Genomic DNA, 26236 nt, shown 5'->3' with positions numbered 1-26236 from the left:
CAGGAGCCTGGCCACAGCAGATGCGTGGTGAGCAGGTAGCTGAGCATACCCCGCATCATCTGCAGGAGAAAAAGTCGAGCTCATAGGGAGGAGGCTGATGCTGTTGATTGTAACCCAGAAATGAACACGCATCTCCTGGAGGAGGGGGCGCTCTGTGTAGGTCACTGCTTTGTTTCTCAGGTACCAAAGTGCTGCAGCGGCTTCTACGGACCCGAGTGTGTCCAGTGTCCAGGAGGATTCTTGAATCCGTGCTCAGGAAATGGACAGGTGACAAGGATTTGGGTGTCTGCTTTTTCGTGAAGGTTTAAGTAGACCTTTCTTAAGTTGAAAATAATGTTTAAAACTACTAAACCAAGAAATGATACAAAGCCAACTGCTCTTCCCAGTAGAAATACAACACATCAGTTGCTAAAAGGACAGAAGGTGTCCACAGTAGAAGGATTCTTGGCTGTGGCAGTGGGGATGGAGGGGGTCGGAAGGGGGTTCAGTGATGTTATTACTGGTCTGCCTGACCTTGGGCAACTCAGCGCATTTCTCTGGACCCCACTTTCCTCCTTGAGAGCTAGCGGGTGGGCCTGCATCCATCTCCAAGATGCTTTCCAGGATAAGATTTTATGATACTTTAAAAAATAGGTATACAACACTGCTCAGTGATTGCTTGTTAACCCATCTGCAAAACCTAGTGGAAGGTAAGATCCAAACTTCCTCATCTAGTTTGAAGCTCTTGCATGACCTGAAATAGCAGAAAATGAAGAACCAATCACCATTCATTTATGTGGGAAAAAAATTGGAGCGTTCCCAGGCCCAAAAGATAACCTACCAAATAATATACAAAACCTAAAATAACATTAATATCCAGTAAGAGCATAAAGTGGTCCCAGGCAGGAGCCTGGAGATGCTGCAAAACAAACTCTGCACATTATTTTCACTTTTCACCTTCTGTCGTCAAAGTGAAAATCCTCTCCAGATTTGGCTTGTTTTTTTTTGGTTTTTTTTTTTTTAAGATTTATTTATTTATTTATTTATACAAGCACTGGGTACAGTCAGAAGGGCAGGGGGTGAGAGAATTCACCAGAGCCAGAGCGGGGAGCAGAACAGGCAGATTGATGAAGTACATTCTGAGGGGAGCAGCGGGCATGGCAGGAGAGGTCTGTGCGCCATGTGGGACCCTTGCAGGCGGCCGGGGATGGAACCAGCACTGCAGAGGCTGCAGACAGCTTTAGCAGCCCAGCGCTCAACCGCTGCGCCACCGGGGGAGGCCCCCTCCCCAGATTTGTTTTGATTGGCAAAATTGGGACTAACGTAGGTCTTTGGAAAGTGAAGCGGCCAAACTTAAACCATTCAAGAGCAGGGACACCAGTGCGACCACCACAGCGGGGCAGTCGCGAGAGCTCCACACCCAACTTTGATGCATCTGGTCAGTAGAAATGCAGCTGCGAAAGGACTGGGTAGGTGGGCAGCAAAAGCGCTTCTCCCTAGAGGGAGAAGCCCTGCAGTTTGAAGTCACAGACAGCAGATGGGACTAAGAGAAGGGCCAGCCTTCAGCCTGAGGCGCGGTGTCTGCCATGCCATCCCTTAAGCACTGTTTGGGCCCAGTTCTCCAGAGAGGCCCCCCTCAAGTACTTCCTTTAATGTTCTAAACTTGGCTGGGGACCTCAAAGGTTGGCGCTGTTTGAGCACCTTACCCGCCCCGACACAACTGCACTCTCCACGGAGCCCCAAACAGTCAGGTCAAGCAGGGCTGAGCCTGAGCTCGAAGTCAGAAGCCTGAGATGGGTCGGTGGTGCCCAGGGCGTGGTCTGGAGCCCCACGGCCAGCCCCCAGGAAGTGACCTGCCCCTGTGCTGGGGCTGAGCTGCCGGATGACTGAGGCCTGACAGCCCCGGGCAGCCAGGGGTCTTCCTCAGGAGCAGGTGAGCAGTATCCTAAGCGCCCTTTGCTCCAGTGTGTAGATGGCCTTGGCGGCAATGGGACATGCATCTGCCAGGACGGCTTCCAGGGCTCCCAGTGTCAGTTCTGCTCGGATCCCAATAAATATGGACCACGGTGTGACAAAAGTAAGTGGCACTTCCTGAGCTCCTTCCACTCCTCCCCAGAAGGCCTGCTGCATGGTCACCTGCCTGGTGTCCTGCACCCACTGGTTTGGCTTGCCCCTCATCAGGGGCATTTCTTAAACTCTTGCTTATCAAACTAGCACATGCCTGATGGCTGGGCCGCTCCCACAACAATTACTGAGACTGTAGACCCTCAGAATCTGAGGGTGGAATCTGAGAATTTGAAATTCTACCAGATTCCCAGGGGAGCCTTGATAAGGCAGGTCCAAGGACTGCATTTTGAAAACCTGTCCCTCAGGTCCTCCCCAGGTACCTCAAGTGATAGCTCCCCACTTAGGAACTGACTGTCTCCCTAGCTTTCAAGCAGTCCTCTCCATCAGCTCTTCCCTTTGCAAAATGTTAACCTTGGGCAAGTCACTCCACCCCTCTAGGTCACAGCTTCCTCATCTTTAAATGGGGGTCATAACAGTAATGACCTAAGAATAGGATAAGTTACAAATGGAAAGCACTTCCCTTAGAACAATGCCTCCTGCCTTGGAGGCACTAGGAACATGCTAACTATTATCATCTGTGGTTGCTGTTATTCTAAGTTCAGTGACATAACTGTCCAGAAGCTTGCAGAACATGTAGAAAGTTCTACAATAGACATTGAAAATAAAAGGTATATAATCTTAGAAAATGCTTTGTGTTCTTCAAAAGGACATCATGTGCATATTTAAGCAGATATTAATTATATCTTATACATCATTATATTAGTCTATAATACAATTAATATACTTATGGTAGTATATTATTTAGAACATTATATAGAATATTTAATGCAGTTATTTAGATATATATTTGTAAGCTAAGATTAAAACTTAACAATAGAGTAAAACTAATATATCAGAGCCTGGCGTCCCCCAAGCCCTGAATGACCATGTGTCTTTTCTTCAGAATGTCTGTGCGTTGATGGAACCTGTGATAACAGGATCGACAGTGAGGGGGCCTGCCTTGCCGGGACGTGCCGAGATGGCTCTGCAGGGAGATTCTGCCACAAGCAGACGGTGGCCTGTGGGCCCTACGTGCAGTTCTGTCACATCCATGCCACCTGTGAATACAGCAACGGAACAGCAAGGTAGGCACCACCCTTACAGAGCCAGGCCCCTGGGTTGCATAGAAAGAGACCCTCCCTGCTCTCAGATCTCAATTCTACACAAACCAGAGACACACTGGGGTGGGGGGTGGGGGAGGAGAGGAGGGATTAGGGTCAAAATAAGGGGGGTGGGGAAAATAACCATAATGAAAATGCATACATTGTGCAAAAATGAAAAATGATGTAAGAATTATATAAAATAAAAGATAAATAAATAAATAAATAAATTCTACATAAACCAATGCCTGTTCTCTCCAGTTGCCATTGTGGTTTCTGTGGAGAAAACTTCTGACTGAGATTCTGCATTGAGATTTCAATATTCCCTGCTTTGAAACTTGCCGGCTGTGTGACCTTGGGCAAGTGACTTACCCTCTCTGTGTCCCACTTTCCTTATAATAAGGGTGATGTTGTCTACCTAGAGGACAATTATGGAGAGTAGAAAACTGGATGTAAAAGCACCCCACACCAGGGACAACACATCATAGGAGCTCAGTCATCAATCATGGCTCATAGGAAGCAAATGAAGATTTATCTATTTACTTTTCGAAATTTTTTTTAAAAATTTAGAGGATTCACCAAAGACAGAATGGGAGCAGAACAGGCAGATCTACTGAAATACACTGCTGAGAGGAGCAGCGGGTGAGACAGGAGAGGTCTGCTGTGCCATGTGTGTCAGCTCCCTGGCCTCTGTGGTGATAGCACTGAGACTAACCCCTAGGCCACCACGGAGGCCCAAGAGTTGTCTGATTTAACAGCTCCTCAACTTTCTGAAGTCATTTTACAAAAAAATTGGATCATTAGTAAGTGGACCACTGTGGTCTGTCTAAATATATGCAGTGAGCTTAAGAGTCAGGGAAGATGTTAGACAAAACCTTCCTCTCTAGGAACATCTGGTTCAAAGGTAATAAACACCTAAAAAATGTCTTGGGAAAGGCAGAGGATGTCTGGAGTTCTTGCCTGGTTTTTACACAACTTTACTTAATTTGTGATTATATACTTGTCAGCTTAACTGCTTGTGGCCTGTCTCCCCCACTACACAGTAGGCTGGGAGGCCAGGAATGCATCTCCATAAAGAGGTAGGAGCTACTGCAGTGCAAAATGTACAAATCATGGAGTAATCAAAATTAGCCAGAAAACTTCTTTTTTTAATTGTTATTTTTTTTTTACATCATTTCTCATTTTTGCACAATGTATACATTTTCATCTTGGTTATGGCCCCCATACAATTTCCACCCCCGCCCCTTGTTTTGATCCTGCTCCCTTCCCCTCTCCCCATAGTGTGTCTCTGGTTTATAGTTGCTTATTAATTTTAATTTTTTTTATTATAATTAGTCTTTTTCCCGGTCCCTTATTCAGGTTTTCTAAATTCCTGCTATGAGTGAGACCATCTGGTATTTTTCTTTTTCTGAGCCAAAAAACTTCTTAAGTAACTCACAAAAGACTATTGACACAGGCCTGTAGATACTGTATAAACTTCGGAACATTAAACAGTATTGGAACAGAGCAATCTACACAGGCCCATAGATATTCTATACACTTTGGAACATTAAACAGTATTGGAACAGAGCTATCTATTCCTTTGAGCACCAAATATAATACAATAAATCCTACATAATGTCATATATAGGCTCTTGGAAACTGCAAATTTAAGCAAAACAATCTATCACAAAAGTAGATTCTCCATCAACATTGTCTCATTCAACGTGGACCGTGGTTATTTCTTCATGAATATTATAATGAAATGACAGCAAACAAAATGACTGTATTCAAGGACCTACAGTTATTTAGTTCTTCCAGAAGCCTTGAAAAATAATTTTCTTAATTGCAAAGTGCATAAGGCTGAGTTTACAGTAGTCACATGGGGGTGGGGTCAGAGCTGCCACAGCACCTGTCACAGGGCCCTCAGTGGACATTAGCGGGAAGAACAAATCTCATCTAGTAGAATAGTATCCCAGGGGAGACACTTTGAGCAGGGCATCTGAGAGGGCAAGGAGTCAGGAAGGATGTCAGCTAACAGAATAAAGCACCTGAGAATGCCATTTGAAAAACACCCCCGAGGGGCCAGGAAAGAACAAGGAGCCAGTTCACATCGCCACTGTGAGCTGCCACACACAGGACAGGATAGAGCGCAACAGCTAGAGGCAGCTGAGGCAGAGGGAACAGCTAGATTATGAAGAGGTAGATTCCTGCCCAGCAAAAGCAGAAAAGCTGCCAGATGCCGAGTCTTCTGGGGTGCAAGAGCCCTGCTGGAAAGCTCATTTGACATCGCTCTATAAGGCTGTCAGACCCTTTTCTCAGATGAAAAAACAAGGTATCCCAGAGGTTAAAGGACTCGCCCAGGGTCAGAGATTGCTTAGGGATGGAGCGTGGACTCCGACCAGGCGTCTGACTGCAGCCCTCAGAAGCCGGTGACCACGTGGCACACAGCTCCCCCATAAGGGCATTGTGGGGCCAGGAGCCACCTCCCCTGGCTGCCGCCCTCTGGCCATGGCCGGAGCATGCCGGAGCCTGCTGGAGCCTGGGGTTCTGGGTCTGATATTGTGTGCGCCCTTTCTTTGTAGCTGCGTTTGCAAAGCCGGATACGAAGGGGACGGAAGCCTCTGTTCAGAGACCGACCCTTGTGGAGGGTCCAGCCCTGGGGGCTGCAGCCACAATGTGAGTCTTGGGCTTTATTTCCAAGCTGCCTGGTGTTTCAGGCAATTCTCAGGGCAGGTCTTCCAAAAGGCCACGTGGGGTTTCAGCACATGAAGCCCCTTTGCTTGAACCTGAAGCTTGAAAGACGGTGCCCAGGGCCTTCTGTGAGCTCCACGCATGGCCTAAATCCACATGCGGGGCAGGGACAGGTCCACGTGTGCAGGGGGCTTTGGACCTTTAAAAACCCAGCCGAGAAGCAGATAGTGGGATGATTAGCATAAACTCCTGGTGCAAATGTTTCTACTTGTTCACTTGCACAGCAAGTTGGGTGGATGCCTCCACGAATGTACCTGATCCCATTGTTTTCCCACTGACCCAGTGGAGCAGATATCAACACCCCTATTTTATTGACTAGGAAGCTGATGCTAGTGGATGTTGGTGACTTGCCCTAAATTCTATTAGTGTCTGGGGTGTAACCCGAACCCTGGAGATGATTAGTGAAAATCTTGTTTTCACTAATACCTTTTGAATATCTTCACCCACAACTGACCTGGTCACCCAATTGGTCACCAAAGTTGAATAGCTAGTCTCCCTGCCCCTCTCTTGCCCACCTCCTGTCCACCCCTTGTCCACCCACAGCCAGAGGTGCTCAGAGGGAACCAGGTTATCTTTCTCCAAGGCTGAAATTCCTGCTGCTGAGGACGAGACCCCAACATGAATGCCTTGCCCTAGCCCAGTGGACTCCCCTGGGGCTAGCCTCACCCACTCACACAGCCTCACCTTACCCCTCTCTCTCTCTCACCCTGTGCTTCAGCCTCCTGATGTGGCCATGCAGGGGCCTGGGAGTTAGAACAGAGAGGACAGTGGTTAGGAGCTTGGTGTCCAGCATCATACAGACCTGGGTTGGGGCCTCTTTGTAGCTGTGTGGTCTTGGGCAAGTTACTTAACACCTCTGAATGTCTGTTTCCTAACCTGTAAAGCAGAGATAATAACAGTATCTTCCGCAAGTTGGTGACCTACACCTACAAAATACTAACAGTCCCTGGCTCCACAAATGACAGCGATGGTCAGGAGCTGGCCAACAAGCAACCTGCCCTTTCAATCATCCAATACTTTCCATCGGTCTCATGCAAAAGTGCATTTCATCATTTCCATGGTACCCCATGAAAACACGTGTTTCTAGAAACCTTTGTTTTGTTTCTAGAATCACATAGTGGGGCTGAGGTTTCAGAGGCTTTACTGCTCCTTTTTCTCCTGCAGGCAGAATGTCTCCAAACTGGCCGAGGGACCCACACCTGCGTATGCCAGCAGGGGTGGACAGGGAACGGGCGGGATTGCTCGGAGATAAACAACTGCCTGCTGCCTAGCTCTGGCGGCTGCCATGACAACGCCACCTGTCTGTACGTGGGCCCCGGGCAGGTAGGCACTGGATTCCTGCAATCGATTTCCCCCCAAAATACAGAATTGGTTTGGTTAGAACTTATTATAGCATTTGTATCATTTGTAAGAGTGAAAATGGTTAATGGTCACAACAAGCCTATGATGTAGATACTACTTTGATCCAATCCTGTAAGAGGAAACTGAGGCACAGGAAGGCTAAGTGCTTTGCTTACATCATGCAGAGCACGCACCTTGACTCAAGATTCATGCCTAGATTGTGTAATTCCAGAGCTGCCCTTCCTCACCAGCCTCGACCACACCTGAGCTTTCTGTAGCACTCTGCAGCGCTTGCACATAGCCTCAGGAACTCTAACTAGGGAACAGAACATAGATTGGAGACCAGCAACTCCGAATCTGAAGTATAACCAGCAAGAGACATTATGCTGTTCTCCAGGAGGCCCGGATAAGAGTTGGTCTTTCTGTCTCATGGAGGCAAGGAATGGAAGGCGGTTGTTTTTAATAACCCTCTTGACTGTGCTTGGAATTATAGAATGAGTGTGAATGCAAGAAAGGATTTCGAGGCAATGGGATTGACTGTGAACCAGTAACTTCATGCTTGGAACAAACTGGGAATTGTCACCCACTGGTGAGTTTTCTTTTATCCTTACTTTAAAAAAATGAATTACATGAGAAAGAAAGGGTAGATTATCTCTTATCTGGGTCTAGGAATGAACAAAATCTCTCTTGCTCCAGAAGGAAATCCCAAAGCAAAATGTGAGAGTTATTGCAAATACCACTCCATTTCGAAGCTTGTAAGAACCAACACAGTGTTGCTAGATAAAATGCAGCTGTTGGTTAGATCTGAGTTTAAATGAATAATTGCTCAGCCTAAGTGTCCCCCAACTATTGCTCAGAACATTGCATGTACATACATACGCTAAAATGTATTCACCATGAGGTTAAACTGTGAGTGGTGGATTCTACTTGCTAAATCTGGCAAGGATGCAGAGAAAGCATTGAATTGTGGGGAAATAAGAGCCGCAACAAACATGCAAACAGGAGTGATTCCGTCCAGCACTGGCAGGTGTCACCTCTAGCATCTCAGCACCGAGCCTGCCATTGTCACCTCTGATGGAGCCTGATGTCCCACAGGTGTCACTGACAGCCAGGCAAGGAACCCACTTCTTTGTCTTCCTTTTATCAGGCAACCTGTCAGTTTACCTCTGGCCTCTGGAGCTGTGTTTGTCAAGAGGGCTATGAAGGAGATGGTCTTCAGTGCTACGGAAATGCAGCCGTGGTAAGTGGAGCTCCACAACAGAAAAATAAAGACCAAGCTCTTTCTTAAAATAAAAGCTCTGGCTCAGAGCCTTTAGCATGCAGCTCCAGGAGGCTGCACATGAAGCAAACTGCTTCTCACAGGTGCCATATTGGTCTGAGATAGGTACCAATTTTCTACAGGATGCCCAGGGCTAGCTTTTATTTGGCCCCTCCTGTGTACCAAGCAGTCCTGGCCTGGCCTCCCTTCCTTGTTGTCCCGCCTCTTCCACTCCCAGACTTCCCAGATGAGTCCTTTGCCCCTGCAGAGCTCCCTGAGGATCCTGTTTGGGTTGGGTGCTTCTATGGGTCCCCAGGGCTCCCCATGCTTATGCCTGTCTTTGGGGGTGGGTGTTAGACACCTTCTGGGTACCAGGCAAGACTTGATATGTAACAGCACCCACTGAAACTCACAACAACATGCTGAGATTGCGCAATTATTACAACCATTGTGTAGATGAGGCAGTGGAGACTCTAAACAAACTTGCCTGAGCTCTAGAGAGAGAAAATCAGCCCACAGCTGTTCAAGCGCAGAATCCAGAGCGTAACCACCAGTTTAGAATAAGCCCTTATGTGACAACCTTGACAGGTTCTCGGAAACTGAAACTTTAATGGAAACATTAATGCAAGCAGATTCCCAAAGAATGTCCTTTCATTCAATGTCACCAGTATCTTTTCACATCAATGTTGTAATAACATTGAATGAAACAACCTTCTTCAAGGATCTGCTATGTCTGTCAATATCCATCACCCCAAATTGTCACCGTGCATCCCTTTACCTGTCGCCCCCACGCCTGGGTTATGAACTCTGGAGGTTAGGTGTTTGTCTTTTCTGTGAATATTTGCTGAAATGAAAGAAAAAAATAGACTAATTTTCTAATCACTGACTTTTTTTTTCTGCTCATGCTTTGATCTCTGCCCCTCCTCTCACTGGCTCTACCCATCCTGGGACCTTCAACCTTCCTAGACGAAGCCTTGTCCGAGCCCACGAGTCTTGGCGGCTGCATCGGCTGACCCAGGCCTCCCCTGCCTTTTCAGGAGCTCTCTCCTGGCAGCCAGACCATGGAGTATAGACCCAACATTTTTTCTGCTCTGTCCATGGGCCACATTCCCTAAAACCTTATAATCCTAGGGCCCTACTTTTACAATGTTCATCTCTTCGTACAAAAAAAAATTGAAGTTCAAATCCTCAGCGACACTTCAGGCATTTTCACACAAGTCCAACTCGCTTTTTTCCACACAGTTTCCTCTCCCACTTTGCTGTCGCTCTTCCAGCTCCCTGGCACCTCAGTCCCTTCTCCTACAGACCCAGCCTTGGGCCTTCCTCCAACAGGTCCAGCTCCTCTTCCTTAGAGCAGCCCCTTCAAAGGATTATGCAAGCATCCCAGGGCTTGTTCCTGCCAGTTCGCTAATTTCCTTTGGAACAAATATTGACTCATTTATTGACTAACCTCAACTATGCTCTAAAAGCAGTTGTGAGAGCTCTGAGATTTGTTGCTTTGGGCTAAATTTGCATGTAATGATTGCCATTGCCATTTTCATGGTGTTTTGTGGTTCAAAAAAATGTTTTCAAATCCACTAATGCATTTAATATTCATCATCTCAGGAGCAAGGAATCATCATCTTCATTTTTCAGCGAAGCCACTTGAGTTCTCAGAGAGGTTAAGCGACTTGCCCCAAATCACACAGCTAGTGAATGGCAGGCTCAGAAATTAAACCAGTCCTTTTTCACCCCAAGTCTGAAGCTTTTTTTTTTAATTTTCTCAAACATTTATATGTCACTGATCCATTGGCGGTATTGTTTATCCTTCCAAGATTTAACTTCTCCCCAAAAAACAACTATAAGTGATATAAGAGCAAGGTCACCTTTTCCCTTTTACACCTTATATCCTCCCTTGACTCCACCCTGGTGCCAGTTGTGGGGTTTCAGTGTACTTGTTCATGTATTATCAAATCCATGGCAGATAAATTTAAAGTAAGAGTGGCTAAAACTTACAGAGCAGTGCTACATGATGGCTTGCTTGCAAGCATTTTCAAATTTCACTCACTCCTCTCATTCACAGCCCTGTGAGTTGGAGCTTTTATTAACCCCACTTCACAGATGGGACCATTGAGGCCCAGAGAGATGAAGTAATTGCCCGAGGAACTAGAAAATGGCCAACCCGGCCCGAAACCCCTCTGCCATGGCTGCCTGGTCCAAGCACTGCTCAGCATGGGCTGTGAGAGTCCACTGGCTGCGCTCTGTGACCCTCCATGGAGTTGAAGGTCATGTTCTCCCAATCCAAATTCTGACTTGGAAGAACTATAAGTTGTTGCTTCATTAGAAGTTTCTAGAATGACTTCTTTACCTTGACTATGGAAGAGTGAGCCTTTCAGCATGAAAGAAATGGGAGGTTCTTGCAACATGGGAATTCAACTAGCTGGAGCAGTCTTCGTGTGGGCAGGGAAAACGCGCCCAGCCCGGGCAGGTGAAGTGCTGCCCAGAAACGCTCTGTGGTGATGCTTCTCATTGTTCCTTCCCTGTCTTCTCTCCATCTCTCCCTCCCTCCCTTGAACGATGTGAATAAGGAATTGTCAGCTCTCTCCGAGGCAGCTATATTTAACCAGTGGATAACTGTGAGTACCTTTGTTGAAATTTAAGATGCAAATGTATATAATTTGAGAGATTTGGACTGCAAATAATAGAAAACTGAAAATGCAGCGGGTAAGAAGTGGGGCGGGCAGTTGTCGAGAGCCATGGTTCTCAACCCTGACAGCGCTCTGGAGTCAGACGGAACACATTTTTTCTCTTAAATATCCATGGCTGGCTCCCAACCCCAGAAACCAATTCATTGATAACAGGTTCACCTTGGACATCAGTATATTTTTTTTTGTTTGTGTGTGGGACCCTCGCCAGCGGCCAGGGAACAAACCGGCGCTGCAGAGGCTGTGGGCAGCCTCGCAGCCCAGCGCTCAACCGCTGCACCACCAGGGGAGGCCCTGGACATCAGTGTATTTTAAACAGCTCCCTGGTGATTCTATCCTGCAACCAGGGCTAAGAACCTCTGGTCTAGGGTAAGTGAGGGCAAACAAGCATTTCAACAAATTCAAACAGATGTGTACAGCTCCATCATGATCCTATCCAAACTATTCCCTGACTCTTCATCTTGACTAAAGAAAAATGAGCGCTCATGATTCAAAGTGTGACCTGATTTGAAACATGTGTCTTTTGACAAGACTCACACTCACACATTTCAAGGAAAGGAATGAGTTTCAGACAGAAATATGAAGCCTTCACCACCAGGAAAGGGGTTTCTGGCACCTTCCCAGGAGCCCTGATAATTCCATCCCCTGGGAAGTTGGCATTTCTGCCAGCCTAGGTCAGCTCAGTTGGTGACCGAACATGAGTCAGGCTACTTTCTTTTCCTTCTGTGATCAGAATGCTTCTCTGCAACCCATGCTAACAGCCACCGCAAACCTCACTGTCCTCGTGCCTTCCCAACAAGCGATAGAGGACATGGACCAAGAGGAGAAAAACTTCTGGTTGACTGAGAGCAACATTCCAGCCCTAATAAAGTAGGTATCATCTGTTTTATTCTTCATGATATACAACTGGGCATTATGTCAATGAAGTTCAGGGAAGTGGAGGGAAGTCACATGGGCCTTCAAGTTCACAGAGCTGAGCACATTCTATGCTCTAGAGTCTCCACTCCCTCCCTCCTCCTCAGAATAGTTACAGTTAACACCATGGCAGTCAACTCTGCCCCCAAGCTCTCTTCTAACTACTTTACCACTCCCTTATCCTCCCAACAGCCCAGTGATATAAATCATCGTTATTCTGATTTTACAGATGTGGAGACTGAGCACAGGGTCATTACATAAGTAACCCACAGGTCTATAGCTGGTAATTGCAGAGGTATATTTTGAGTCTGGTGGTCCAACTCCAGAGTCTGTTCTCTTTACCACATGCACTGTTAGTCAATGCTATCTTGTGTACCCTTGTCTTAGGCACCACACGCTGCTTGGCTCTTACGCAGTGGCAGATCTGCAGGCACTGTCGTCCTCTGACATGCTGGCGACATCTTTGCAGGGCAACTTCCTACACCTGGCAAAGGCAGATGGGGTAAGTGGCCATAGCAACTGGTCTGTTTAGTGGAAACATCATCTATGTTCCTATTGTGCTTTTAAAATTTTGGAGATTGTGGAAATTTCCAAACATGAACAAAAATAGATCAAGAACAGAACCTCCACATAGGCAGGCATCATCCATCTTCAACAATTATCAACAGATATTCACACAGAGAACGAGAGAGATCCTCTAAAATGTACCCTCGGGCCCTGCCTAGCAGCAAAACTCTTCCCTTTTTTCATGAAATAGAATAGAGTAGAAGGAGATTTGTTGACCATTTGTTGAAGGTCAGAATGCCTTCCATATGGCAGGGGAAGGTACTACTATTTCATTTCAAGTGTGCAGGTGTGCAATGTCCAATAACACACTTTACCGTAACTCATCGTCCAAAACTGTGAAGGTCATGGCTGCTCAAAATGTAGCAGACCCCATGGCCTCCCTGGTGGCGCAAGGGGTTAAGACGCAAACTATGAAGCTTGCCCCAGCTACTGCAGCATGAGTTCGATCCAACAGACCTCTCCTGACTCGCCCACTGCTCCCCTCAGCAGTGTATTTCTGTCGATCTGCCTGTTCTGATCCCCATTCTGTCTCTGGTGAATCCTCTCACCCCCTACCCCTCTGGCCTGTACCTCAGTTCTTATATGTATAAATAAATAAATCTTTTTTTAAAAAAAGTAGCAGTCATGCTCAGCGAAATAAGCCAAAAAGAAAAAGAAAAATACCGGATGGTCTCACTCATAGCAGGAATCTAGAAAACTTAAATAAGGGACCAGGAAAATGAATAACTATAAGAAAGTGAAAATCAGAATCAACAAAAAACCATGAAACAGAGACACTTTTGGGGGGGTGGGGGCGGGAGGGGAGGGATTGGGATCAGAAAGGGGGGTTGCAATTGTATGGGGAATATAAAAATAAAATTTATTATTTAAAAATAAATAAATAAAATAAATAAATAAATAAAAAAGTAAAAAAAAAAAAAAAAGTAGCAGACCCAGAAATAATCTCAATCCCTCAGTGTGCTCCATGCTGCTCACTCCCCTCTGTGTCCATATTCACAGAACGTCACAATCGAAGGAGCGTCCATCGTCGATGGGGACAATGTGGCCACAAATGGAGTGATACACGTCATCGACAAGGTACAGCCCCCCTATACACTGCACCCCTGCACATCTCAGCAGCTCTTCTCCCTTTGTTGTTTATCCTCCTGTACAGGGTCTTTTAAAAAATTCTTCCCCTTAATATAAAAATAATCTGTGTCATGCTTCATCACCTTTATTTTAAAGTCATTTAGAGACTTTCTCATGCAATCCGACTTGGTGGCCATTTACTCAGCCTATTCTGCAACAGACCCCATGTCAAGTATGACCACAGTGTTATATTCCTTATTTATGGGGACACCTTAAAAGGCACACAAGAGCCATAGAATTCAGAAATTGATATACAGGTACAATCAAGAACAGGAGAAAGGCCCCTGGTTAGCACACCTTTTCCGTTCCATTAACCCCTTTCACTATTGTACCCTCAAAGGATGGGCTGGGGAAGCAGAAGAGGATGGGAAAAGTATTGTGAAATTTTCATTTTCTTTAATTCAGTAGTGTTCAAAGGTATAAAACAGAAAAAAAATCAGTGGGCTTTCAGGTATCCTATAATCTTCAGTTACTATATTAGGATCATTATTCAAAATTAAGGGTAGAATTTAGGGTGTATTGGAAACTTTTGAAAGGTGGAAGATTAGAAAAGACAATTAACTAATAGCATTTTAACTAAAATTATTCTACTTGGCACTTATATAGTCATTTTTTATTTTAAGTTACAAAGAAAGGTCAACTATTTCTGTTCAGGAAAAAAAAAAGTCTATTTGTAAGATTCCTGGGTACATTATTTTGCAAGTACCTTGCAATTCTCTTGTATTACCAAGAGGCATTAAGTGACACACCATTTCTGAGCAAGTGGTTCGTCACTTGCAGGAAGCTATACTGGGTTTATGATTTCATATCATGCAAAGTAACATTATTTATCAGAAATATTTTCTTTTCAAATCTTGATTTTCAAATGTTTTTAAAAACCTGAAATTACCTCTCCTTTTTTTTTTTTACATTTTTGATGTATACCACCTAATTATTAGAATGGCACCTCAACGCATCTCCTAAACTGAGTATAATTATCAAGGGGGCAAGTTCAAATCTCCCCTCCTCCTTGAAGCCCTCCCTGATCTCGCTGCAGCCCATATTAGAATGGCAGCATGTCAGGAGAGTAAATTCTAGAATCACACAGAATCTGGGTACAGTCACTTCACTAGCTATGTGACCTTGGACAAGTTACGTAACTTCTCTAAGTCTCCTTATTCTTCCCGTGAGAACAACAACCCCTCTCTCTCTCTTTGCCCCTCTGCTCTCCAGGGGCCCCTCAATACCTGTAGGTTTTATTCTCTTTTCCACCCTCTGAAATCCCCTGAGTAGACACCCTTTGGTATTGGTAGGTGTGCCTTGTGGAATCAGTTCTGAACACCCACGTGATGGCACGTCCAGATGAGTGGACTCTCTGTTTTCTGTGCCCCTCATCAGCACTGGCACTTCGGGTTACATGAATAATTGGAACGATTAACAGCCCACTGGGGTCCCAGCACTGTGCCAAATATCACGCATCTCATTATCTCCTCTGATTTTTGGAGCCCTAAAAAATGGGTGGTATTGTCCTCACTACCCAAATGAGACAAGTGAGGCCCCTTGGGGTGAAGGAAGAGGATTGAGGGAGATGTTATAGGAACACAAAAGATTCAAGGATGTGTCAGCACAGTCAAGCTCTCTGCTTAGCCTCCGGGTTGCACTGCTCCCTCAGGAGAGCCTTCTCTCTACTTGTCTCATCGACTTTGGTCACCTTTGTCAGATGTGCCATGAATAGCTATGCAGACGGCACCTGCATCAAGGTGCTTGACCTGGGGGTGGAGCAGGGCTAAAATCCAGCCCATTGTACTCCTCAAGCTCTGCTCTCCTTCTGGTGTTGCAAACTCTCACAGGAAAGGGTGGCATTTTTTAATTTACCAAAGTATGCCCTGGGGTAAGTGTCCCCACTGTGACATATTGTTACATGACGTGAACCTATTGTCATATTGGAGAGCAGCAAGTCCTGCCAACACATGCTGACAGAAGATTGGGGGCTTCCTTTCCCAGGTCCTGGTTCCCCAAAGAGGTCTAACTGGCTCCTTACCAAACCTGCTGACCCGACTGGAACAGATGCCAGACTATTCCATTTTCCGGGGCTACATCATTGCAAGTACCACCTTCTCAGGTACCACCCCTGCTCAGGTTACGTGGGCATGAAAAGGCCTCACATGCTCATCTCTTCCCCCCACAGCAATATAATCTGGCAAATGCAATCGAGGCTGCTGATGCTTACACGGTGTTTGCTCCAAACAACGAGGCCATTGAGAGCTACACGCGTGAGAAGAAGCTTGCGACTCTAGTAGGTATTGCGAGTATGAACCAGGGAAGATGTGCAATTCTCCCAAGCGATCGGTCTCACGGCCCACTTTAGGATTTCATATCGGTTGTGTTCTGATGCCTCGGGCAGCACTTTGGTTCAACAGTGCACTGGTGACCCCCACACTGTCTGCCCAACACCTTGAAGCAGCCCATCAGTGGCTGGTGACCAGCTGACCTTCAGTCCTGTGTGTTGTCAGGAGGAGGACATCATCAGGTATCACGTGATCTTGGAAGAAAAACTGCTGAAGAATGACCTTCACAATGGCATGCACCGGGAGACCATGCTGGGCTTCTCCTATGTCCTCGGCTTCTTGACCCACGACAACCAGGTGCGAAGCCTCCTCCTTAAAACCCAGGCGTGAGTGTCTCAGCCCCCACCATCCACGTTGGAGGCGTCACCTCCACGATGGAATCAGCTCACCAGAGCTTCCTAAGTCTCATCAGCAGTGACAGCTGTCTGCGTTCCGCCGTGAAGTGATAATTAAGCCAGGCTGTCAAACTCATCATGCTCTCCGTAGTCAGCCTTGCAACCATCCCCGCAGCTTCACTAACCGTTCCTAACTGACGCTTGGCTCCTGGCAGCTATAGATGCCTTCAGGAGGGATTCCCAGCAAACCCAGTAGACAGTCCCCAAGCAGTCTCCACCATGGACGGGAACCTGGTCACAAAACCTACCCCCCAGGAAGGGGCCTACGAGATTCTTCTGGATGCACTAGGAAAAACAGAATCTAAATTACCACACACTCCATATTTGTCCCAAAGAAAAGAGGGGGTAAGGCCGGCCTCTGAGCAGCCTCCACAAACTGGAAAATGATGCTCCAAACTCTCAAAAAAAAAAAAAATGCTAGTTATTTTTATTGTTAGAGAGCTGTCACTTAGCTTTTCTGGGGTTTGTGTGCAAATCAACCACGGGGTAGAGAGATGCTGAAAGGACAGAGAGGCTGAAAGGACACCTCCATGTCCAGGTTTCAGCAGGCGTCCACGCCTCCAGGACCACCCCAAGCCATTTTTCCATAGGAATTAATAGGATGAGCATGATTCCAATTTTTTCAATTTGGAAATTTTTCAATTTTTCGTACACTAATTAATTTGAGGGGTGAGAGAAACCACAGAGATCATCTAAAACAAACTTTTCCTTTCACAAAAGAGACAGTTGAGACTCAGAGAGGAAAAGCAACACAAGGTCACACAGTCTATATGGTGCGGAATGCAGGACTGTTCCTCGGGCTCCCCTCCCCCAAGCACGTCTCAACTGTGCTGTTCTGGTGAATATGGCAACGTCACCTAAGTCATTTCCATATAGACATCCTCTAACCTCCATTTTTCCTATTTTGATTAAAATGATCCCAATAAAAATTCACATTTAACCCTCTATTTGCAGCTCTATGTAAATGAGGCTCCGGTAAACTACACGAACATTGCCACTGACAAGGGAGTAATCCATGGTTTGGGGAATGTTCTGGAAATTCAGAAGAATCGATGTGACAATAATGACACTACTATTGTGCAAGTAAGTTACATCCAAGCCAATGATGCAACTGAAGAGGGCTTCTTATTCTTTAAAATTTTTAAGCACAAGACTCTTGGTAAGAAACCTAACAGAGGGCCTCCCTGGTAGCACAAGGGGTTAAGACACAACCTATGAAGCTCTCTGCAGCCACTGCAGCCTGGGTTCAATCCCCGGCCAGGGAGATATACACATGGCACAGCAGACCTCTCCTGACTCACCCGCTGCTCCCCTCAGCAGTGTATTTCAGTCAGTCTGCCTGTTCTGTTCCCCACTCCGTCTCTGGTGAATCCTCTCACCCCTCCCCTACACCTCTGGCCTGCACCCCAGTTCTTGTATGCATAAATAAATAAATCCTTTTAAAAAAAAAAAAGAAAGAAACCTGACAGAGCATCAAAATTCATTTCAAAAACTATCTCAGGCCACGGAGCATGCATGGCTGATAATTAAGGCATGACCCCTGCCCTCTGTGAGGGTCACAACCCAGGGCCACAAGTGTCTGAAGCCATTACAATTTAAAAGGATGAGATCTCCATGTTTAAAGGATTATTTGCTTCAGAAGAGTGTTGTGGAAGAAAGCAGTGCTCTAACATCCAAGACCAGAAGCTGTCTCAAAGTCCATTGAGGAGGTCGACCAGATGAATTTCTTTAATATCTTTCTGATTTTCAATTCTATGTCCTAGAGCCTTAGTTCCAAGCCCTGAATATCTGATGCCTTATGTTGCACAAAAAGTAATAACCTGGAAATTTTTTGTGTGTGCTCCTGTGTTTTACCAAGGGAAAGTGTGAAAAGTGTCCTCACCGGTCCATCTGCCCATTGGGAACTAAACCACTGGTAAGTACGTTGTCTGCTTTGATAAATAGTTTCTAGATCCCAGAGAGATCCAAACTGGAAAATAAATCTCAAACAGATTTCATTTTTACTGCCCTCATTCTTTCATTTTGGTTTTGATTTAATTGTACTTTCTTAGATTGACTGCTTCTTTCTAAAGTCTCAAATCTGTTCCTTTTTAGACCAACACAAAATGTAATTAATAAAGGGAAATTAGGGTTCATAGCAACAGCATACAATGCAAGAAGGAATTTTGCACCTTCAACATTTTTCATACCCCAGTAGCCAGAGAACAGGAGCAAGAAACCTTATCAAGAAGACAGAATCCATCTCCAAAACTATATCCAGAAAAGATCGGCTCCACCTACCTGATTTCCTTTTAAGAGCTGAAGTAACAACTCAATTTTTCTAACAAACAGATGGCAGACTGGGGGGAGGTAGACATGTCTTTGAATTAATTACCAATCTATGTTTCTTGTGCTATTTATTGTAAAAATAATTCTGACACCTTGGCCTCCCACCTGCATACCAGATACTGATAATGCTCACCCTGGTCCCAAGGATAAAGGCTTATGCACCTTCTACCGCATGATAACAGTAGTTGATAATGGTACCCATGCTGATTCTCTCACTTGAGTTTTCAGTGAATCCTATATATTACAGTCCTTTGCAACCAGCCTTAAACCTTTCTCAGAACAAGGCAGAACATGAATTAATAAATAAATAGAAACCAAGGCTCATATCAATCAATTCTGGAAGGACATTTTTATCTGGTGTCCTCTACAATTCTTCCAAGTTGAGTTAGTCTTCTAGAGAAATGTTCTTGTACAGAGCATCACCTTTAGTTATAATTTTTTGGGATTCGCCACCTGGTGTTCTGGCAGCCAACCTTGGATTTGTGTTTTCTTTCTTACTAAGCAGTTCCAAGAAGTCAACGTCCTCCCTTTCCAGAACATTCCAGCCACCTACTTGTCCTACTTGCTTTTAGATATTGGAAAACTTTTTCTTAACTGAAAATCTGATGTAAGCACTACTATTTCCTAGGGTGACGAGTCGAGGAAATGTATCTTTACCATGTATTTCAACGGCAAGCGATCCCTGTTCATCGGGTGCCGACCAAGATGTGTGAAAACCATCATTGTGAGTATGGTGGTGTCCTCTTCCCCCTAATTACTGTAGCATTGGGAAGTAGAATCCTTAGCTATACTTCTCAACAGGCCTTGGCATGTATGCTTGTGCCTCCTCTTCCTCCTCACTATCATTGCCACTCAAAGTAGCAGTGGTAACAATAAAACTCCGGGCAGCCCTGTGAGTTAGCCATGGTCAAAAACCAGAATACTCAATTGCATGAAGAAGAAAATGAGGGACAGGGAGGCTGGGAGGACCTGCCTGTTCTCAGCAGGTGACATGTCCTATGAACGTGCTTGCAAATGAAAGAGACAGAAGAAATCACTGATTTACTCTAGGGAAGGTGCACCCAGTCATTTAGAACATAGGACCCCAGAGCTAAGGACCTCTTCACTATTGCTTTGGAATCTCCAGGAATATTCTCTACAGCTTTAGTCCTGCTTGTTCCCCTGGAAGACTAGACATAGCCTCTCCCTGTCCAGTAAAGGAGAGGTATTTTTTTCCTTAAGCTGAAGAGCTTGGGGTCACAGGAGATTTTGTGTTTTCGTGCACTCAGAATAAAGGCAGGCTCAGACCTCCCTGGTGGCGCAAGGGGTTAAGCACTGCACTGTGAAGCAATCCAAAGCCTCTACAGCCCGAGTTCAATCCCCGGCCGGCCAGGGGGTAACCCACATGGCACAGTAGACCTCTCCTGTCTCCCCCGCTGCTCCCCTCAGCAGTGTATTTCATCACTCTACCTGTTCTGCTCCCCACTCCGTCTCTGGTGAATCCTCTCACCCCCCACATCTCTGGCCTGTACCCCAGCTCTTGTATGCATAAATAAATCTTTAAAAAAAAAAAAAAGAATAAAGGCAGGTTCAAGCCAAGCAGACAGCTCTACACTATAAGAGATTCCCTTCTGGAATTTCTGGAATGCCCTAAACCTCCCCACATTGGCCACCCACCTTCAGTGCCAGATGGAACAGCACACTCAGCTAAGGGCCCAGGTCTGGGGAAGGGCAGGGATTCTCCATCCACACACCCGGATACCCCCTCCTCCCAACCCATCCACATCGATTGCATTATTCTTTACTTTGCTTTCCATCTTTCTCTCTTTCATCCTCTTCTCTTTTTCCTTTCCCTCTCTCCTACCTCCTTGGCACAGCCCCCTGGTCCCTGGCACCCTTGGAAATTGCTCAGCCTCACCTGGTCCTCAGGGGATCTACGACCCTTCCAGGTGGTGCCAAAGCTCCAGGGGCACATGCAGCCTCACCCACAGGATTTCCAGACCTGGGACAAACCAGAAGGTAGAAGAGCCTCCTTGTCCTTCCATTTCAGACGAGAGAATGCTGCGCCGGCTACTTTGGTCCCCAGTGCCTGCCCTGCCCGGGAGGAGCCAAGAACATCTGCTCCGGAAGCGGCGTGTGCCTGGACGGCATGAACGGCACAGGCACGTGTGAGTGCGGAGAGGGCTTCAGCGGGACAGCCTGCGAGACCTGCACCGAGGGCAAATACGGCATCCACTGCGACCAAGGTGTGCCCCCTGGCCCCCCAGCCCCGGCTCCCCAAAACCAACTAAGAGTGTGCAAGAAAAGAGCAACTCTGCTTTAGCTCCTAACCAGCCAGGCCACCAGGGTCCCCGCTATTGCGTGAATTGTAAGAACGTCCATGTAATTGACAGAGCGGGGAGTCCCGACACTTTCAGTCACTATCCCCAACCTGCTGACCCAGCCCCCCCAGTCTGTTCACGAGCATTCCCCCAGGGGCCCCCCAATCCTGTAGTCACCTTTGGGTACTGCCCTCACAGTTACACTCAGTTCTGGACATGGCCTGATAGTACAAGAAGCAGATTTGGGGATATGATCTCATTTGATCCACACGGGAACCTTGTACACTTGGGTAGGGCTATACCCATTTTGCAGATGAGGATATTAAGGCAAGGAGGTCGACAGACTTCCCCCAGGCTCACATGGGGCGAGAGACAGAAGGGAGATTTAGATACACACCTTGCCGGGCTCCAAAGCCTTGCTCTTGTCTCAGGCTGGCTGCAGGTGAAGCTCACTCTGTTGTGCTACATGTTTTAGCTGCGTCCACACCCATGGTGAGCTATTCAAGCCACGTCATCTGCGTTCTCTCACCCGGATGCCTTGTGCCCAGGGACACACAGTCATGAGGTTGACATGAGAGGCTGAGATAAGAAGGCATGTTTTTACACTGTACTAAAAACCATCAATTTGACCTAGTATCACTGTTTTCTCTCTCATCAGGAAGTCCAAATCAGACCCCCAAAATACCCTTCTATCTTTGAATCGCTATCACTGGGACATTGACTATATAATTAGAATCACATGCTCTTTTTTGCTGCCTTAGTTAGAAGAATGATCTGCTGGTGTTTGTGCAGTAATTCCTAACCCCATCAGAGATGACACTCATGGGGTCCTGCAAACCCCCAGGGCAGAAAGCTTTTTTTCCAGAAAGGCATGCCTAGCTCTCACCCAGATCTGAGAGAGGCTCAGGACACAGCTGCATAACAAAAGAACAGGTGTTTTTGTTGCTGAAAAGGCAACGCTGCACCAGGTTTATATCAACCCAGAGCAAATTGCTTCTTCTGATAGCCACTCTTAGGGAACAAACATGGTTCCATCCTGGAGCTCCCACACACCCGAGATTCTCAGCTACTCCTACAGGACACTCTCATGCTGCTTAGGGCACTGTCCTGCCTGGCCACACAGTCCTAAATCCTGATTCACCTGTTAGCTGGCTCAGTTCTATCTCCACTGCCTCTTTGCTTCCTGAGAGTTGAGTCCCCCATGAAAGACAATGATCATCAGGTGTGTTAGTGTGCCACCAAGGGGCACCCAGGGACCAAACCCAGAGGGTGCATGCTCTAAAACAGGGTCCTGCCATCCACTGCATAAAGACAAAGGCAGCGTATTCTTAGCATGAAAGATCTTTAATAGAATTGGTGTGCATAGAGGGGGAAGAAAAAAAGAGTATATGCCTAATAATGCTTCCCCATAACACTTCCAAAATCTGGCATCCCCCTAGGCAAATGCCCAGCATTAGGGCCTTCCCAGAGAAGGACCACTGAGGCTTAAGAACTTGTCCACAAGTCTAAGGCACCTTCTGTCAGAGAATGGCAAGAAGGGGGCAAGAGGGGCCAGGCAAGTCTGGGACAAAGGGAGAGAAACAAAAATACAATCATGATGACGGGGGCCATTGTCATCAATGGCCATTGGCATCACCATTGTCAGCGTCCCCACGCCTCTCACCCAAGTGTCTTTTCTAAGTGACTACGTCTCTCCTCCATTTGTCTCTCCCCCCCCCAAGTCCTATGTGCAAGTCGAAGCCAGAGAAGCAAGAACCCCTTCTTCTTAGCCTACCTCTGCCTCACCTGGTCACTCAGCTCTACTTCTCATTCCCAGTAGCTAATCAGAGGGGGCTGCATGTAGGTGGGAGCAGGGAACATGGCACCTCTCCTAACAGGTTGGAGAATATTGTGCACTGACATGAACCTTTGTAGTAAATGATAACTGAATATGTGTCAGAGGGTGATAAAATTGGGGCTTTTTCCACCTAGCATGTCCTTGTGTCCATGGGAGATGCAGCCAAGGACCCTTGGGTGACGGTTCCTGTGAATGTGACATTGGTTGGCGAGGCGTGAAATGTGACATTGGTAAGAACAAGCCCTTCAGCCCCGACCTGTTATTCGCCTCTCTTCTCAGCAGCAAATTTTTTTTCCTTTAAAAAAAAAAAATGCTATCTTTATTTCTTTGTTTGGTAATAAAAGTAATTGCTATTTGCAACAAAAAGTTTGCAAAATAAAGAAAAGCAGGAAGAAAATGAAAATCACACACGCTCCCAAAGCAGGAAAAAAGCACCATGATTTTTTGTGTTAGGCTTCTGACAATTTCCTAAGCAGGTAAACCTACATGAACAGGACCATACTCGACATCCTGCCGGGCAGGTGCTTCTCACTTCACACCTGCCATGGCTATCTTTCCATGTGAAGAAATGTAGATAAATGTCATTTTCTTTATTCCACACAACAGTCCATTCTATGGCTGTACCACACCTTTTAAAAACCAGTGTTCTGCTACTATAAACAATGCTCAATGAGCAACTCATGTATCTATTATTTTATCTTTGTTTCAATCCATTCGGTTAAATTCCTCAAAATGGGACTTCTGAGTTAGAAGCTGCCCCTTGAGGGGAAGGTTTTGCTATGTGTTGCCATGTTGACCCCCAGTGAGTCTTTGGGGTTTCCCAAACCCCACCACATGGTGTTGATGTTACCCAAAGTGCTCCAGGGGATAGGTGAGAGAGAAGAGAATTTCTGGGGACACAAGCGCAGGACCAGCATGATGTGGGGAAGCTCTGGTCTAGCAAACCAGAGGATGACAGAATGCAGGAGCAGAGAGGAAAGCCCAACAGAAAAACTAGAGGTGCAGACAGGAGTCAGCTTCTGCTGAGGCCAACAGCAAATCCCTAAAGGGTTTTATTTGCATTTTGTTTGCATTTTAGAAAGAGCATTCTGATGCTGAATTGGAGCAGCAACACCGCAGAAGTAGGAATCAGCCTCCTGTCTTCTGAGCCAGGGGCTAAGGAGATAGCACAGGCACCAACCAGCCTGGTCCACTCTGCTGGGGTGTGGATTTGCAGAGGGAGAGCCCAAAGCTCCACTTGATGCTAAAATCAAAGGAATGCAGAGTTAAGAATTGGTTGAATAGCTGAAGTCAGAAATCAGGATGGGCCCAAACCACAGAGACATCCTGAAGCAGGTGTCAAATGCCAGGGAGCACAGCTGGGGTTCTAAAAGCCTGAAGGTAGAGGGGTAGAGAGCAAGGGTCACTTAAACTGGAAGGTGGCCTGGGGGAAATCCCTAGAATGGATACAACAGTTCACCCCTGGCTTCCAGAATGTGGAGCAGGGAAGACACTGAAGTGACAGGGAACAATCTGGAGCTGTAGGAATCTTCAGGAGACAATTCAAGTCTGAAGTAAGAAGTGGCCTGACTGTGGGAAGGAAAATGGAGACATTTGATTGGCAAATGAGGAAGAATCCAAAACTCACTGTGAATGGATGCTTGTTCACATCACTCTGTAATAAAACGATGATGAAGAAACCAGAAAGAATGGGAAATATAAATAAAATAGAAACGCAAGCCCCAGGAAAGAATTTGCATCAACACCAGGACCCTAAGGGAGGACACTGTATTTTACTCATCCTTGCATCCTCACCACCTAGCTCAGGGGCTGACACACAGGAGTCACTGCATCAGTATATTTGACCTCCAGATTGTCCTCTGAGCTTCCCAGCAGCCAAGGTGAAAAAGGATTGATAGGGTCACATAGTTTTACATGGATCACAAGATGCATGCCTTTTACTTCAGAGAAAATAAATCTTGTCCTTGCACCAAGTACTAAAAGAAAGTTCTTGAGTGATGTTTGGTGAAAACGAGCTGACACTCTGATCCTCTCTCTTTTTCAGAGATCACACAGGACAACTGTAATGGAACATGCCACACCAGTGCCAAGTAAGTACCTTCTGGGCCTCTTTCGGGGACAATGCAAAGGGGATTCTTTCCTAATAGCATCCACCTCAGCCCTGTCCTCATGGGAGTAGTTTTCTGAACCATTTATAAGGATTTAGGATAAATTTCAGTCTGAAGCTAAAATACCTTGAAGAAGCCCCCACCAACTTGTCAAAGTCAGATCTTTGAATAAGCTGTCACCTGAGCAAAATGCCAGTCGTCACCCCCATTCAAGACCAGGGAATCTCGTGGAGGTGAAGGGCTCCCATTGGGCCTCACTTTCATCAAACCATGTGCCCAATTTACAGCCAAACCTTGCTTCTTCATACTTCAACTTCATACTCCTAATTTCCAAAGTTGTTTTATTAATTAAGAACCTAGTATCTGGAGTTAGAGGTGAATTCAAATCAGCCTGAAACTTTCACCGACTGTGTGAACTTGTGTCAGTTATTTCGCCGAGCCTCAGTTCCATTCATCGGTACATAGGAATAATAATATTTACTCACGAAGGCTATTGGCTATGGCATACACTGCAGGAAGCAATGTGTGGACACAGCTCCTTGCCACCAGTAGCTCTCTAGGCACCGGCGGCCACCCTCTTTATCCCTGGGCCCATGGCCACATAGGCATACTGTGCAATTTGCCCGACACAGGGTAACAGTTTTAACTGCCCATGGAGGGGACTTGCTAGAAGTGGACTCTCCTCCCAAGCCTCAGGCAAGATGTCTCAGTGCCTCCTGAGGCAGGAGCAGGACTGCTGGGGCGTGACGGGGTAGCGTGGGCTCCGTGGCGGGGTGTTACGTGTTTTTCTACAAACAGCACTGCCTGTTCTCATTGCAGCTGCCTTCTCCACCCAGATGGCACCGCCTCCTGCAAATGTGCGGCAGGATTCCAAGGGAATGGAACAGCGTGCACAGGCAAGCCAAGAAGACTTTGTGGGGGAGACCAGGCCAGGCGGGCTGCCGGGAGATCTGGGCACGTGCAGGCTGAATGGGCAGCATCACCAACCGTCCATGCTGAACGGGCGGTGAACATCTAGTAATAGGGCAGCTGTGCCCCAGGCAGCACCCCCTCTTCTGCACCTGCTTTCTTCTCCAAGCAGTGGCCACAGCCTGGGCCACAACTGGAATCACATGGAGACCTTTAAAAAT

At 46.5% G+C, this 26236-nt stretch overlaps 1 protein-coding gene across 2 annotated transcripts in view; it reads left to right on the top strand.

Annotated features, from left to right (window-relative positions):
• Nucleotides 1-26236, top strand: part of STAB2 (stabilin 2) — a 109862-nt gene that overhangs the window by 46073 nt on the left and 37553 nt on the right. For both annotated transcript variants that reach the window (XM_037513759.2, XM_037513758.2), the window contains exons 21-41: nt 181-267; nt 1945-2056; nt 2990-3170; nt 5750-5843; nt 7083-7241; nt 7753-7848; nt 8407-8499; nt 11085-11132; nt 11935-12071; nt 12504-12618; nt 13683-13760; nt 15795-15893; nt 15979-16086; nt 16304-16435; nt 17488-17616; nt 18392-18448; nt 19490-19585; nt 20891-21086; nt 23133-23228; nt 25043-25088; nt 25926-26002. In XM_037513759.2, the coding sequence (XP_037369656.1) occupies nt 181-267; nt 1945-2056; nt 2990-3170; nt 5750-5843; nt 7083-7241; nt 7753-7848; nt 8407-8499; nt 11085-11132; nt 11935-12071; nt 12504-12618; nt 13683-13760; nt 15795-15893; nt 15979-16086; nt 16304-16435; nt 17488-17616; nt 18392-18448; nt 19490-19585; nt 20891-21086; nt 23133-23228; nt 25043-25088; nt 25926-26002 (2236 nt within the window). The remainder of the gene's footprint in view (nt 1-180; nt 268-1944; nt 2057-2989; nt 3171-5749; nt 5844-7082; nt 7242-7752; nt 7849-8406; nt 8500-11084; nt 11133-11934; nt 12072-12503; nt 12619-13682; nt 13761-15794; nt 15894-15978; nt 16087-16303; nt 16436-17487; nt 17617-18391; nt 18449-19489; nt 19586-20890; nt 21087-23132; nt 23229-25042; nt 25089-25925; nt 26003-26236) is intronic.

This window comes from Talpa occidentalis, unplaced genomic scaffold, assembly GCF_014898055.3.
Source record: "Talpa occidentalis isolate TD23 unplaced genomic scaffold, MPIMG_talOcc4v2.1 talOcc4.16, whole genome shotgun sequence".
NCBI lineage: Eukaryota > Metazoa > Chordata > Mammalia > Eulipotyphla > Talpidae > Talpa > Talpa occidentalis.
The sequence above is the reverse complement of the archived record's forward strand: the minus strand, read 5'-3'. Positions and strand labels throughout refer to the sequence as shown.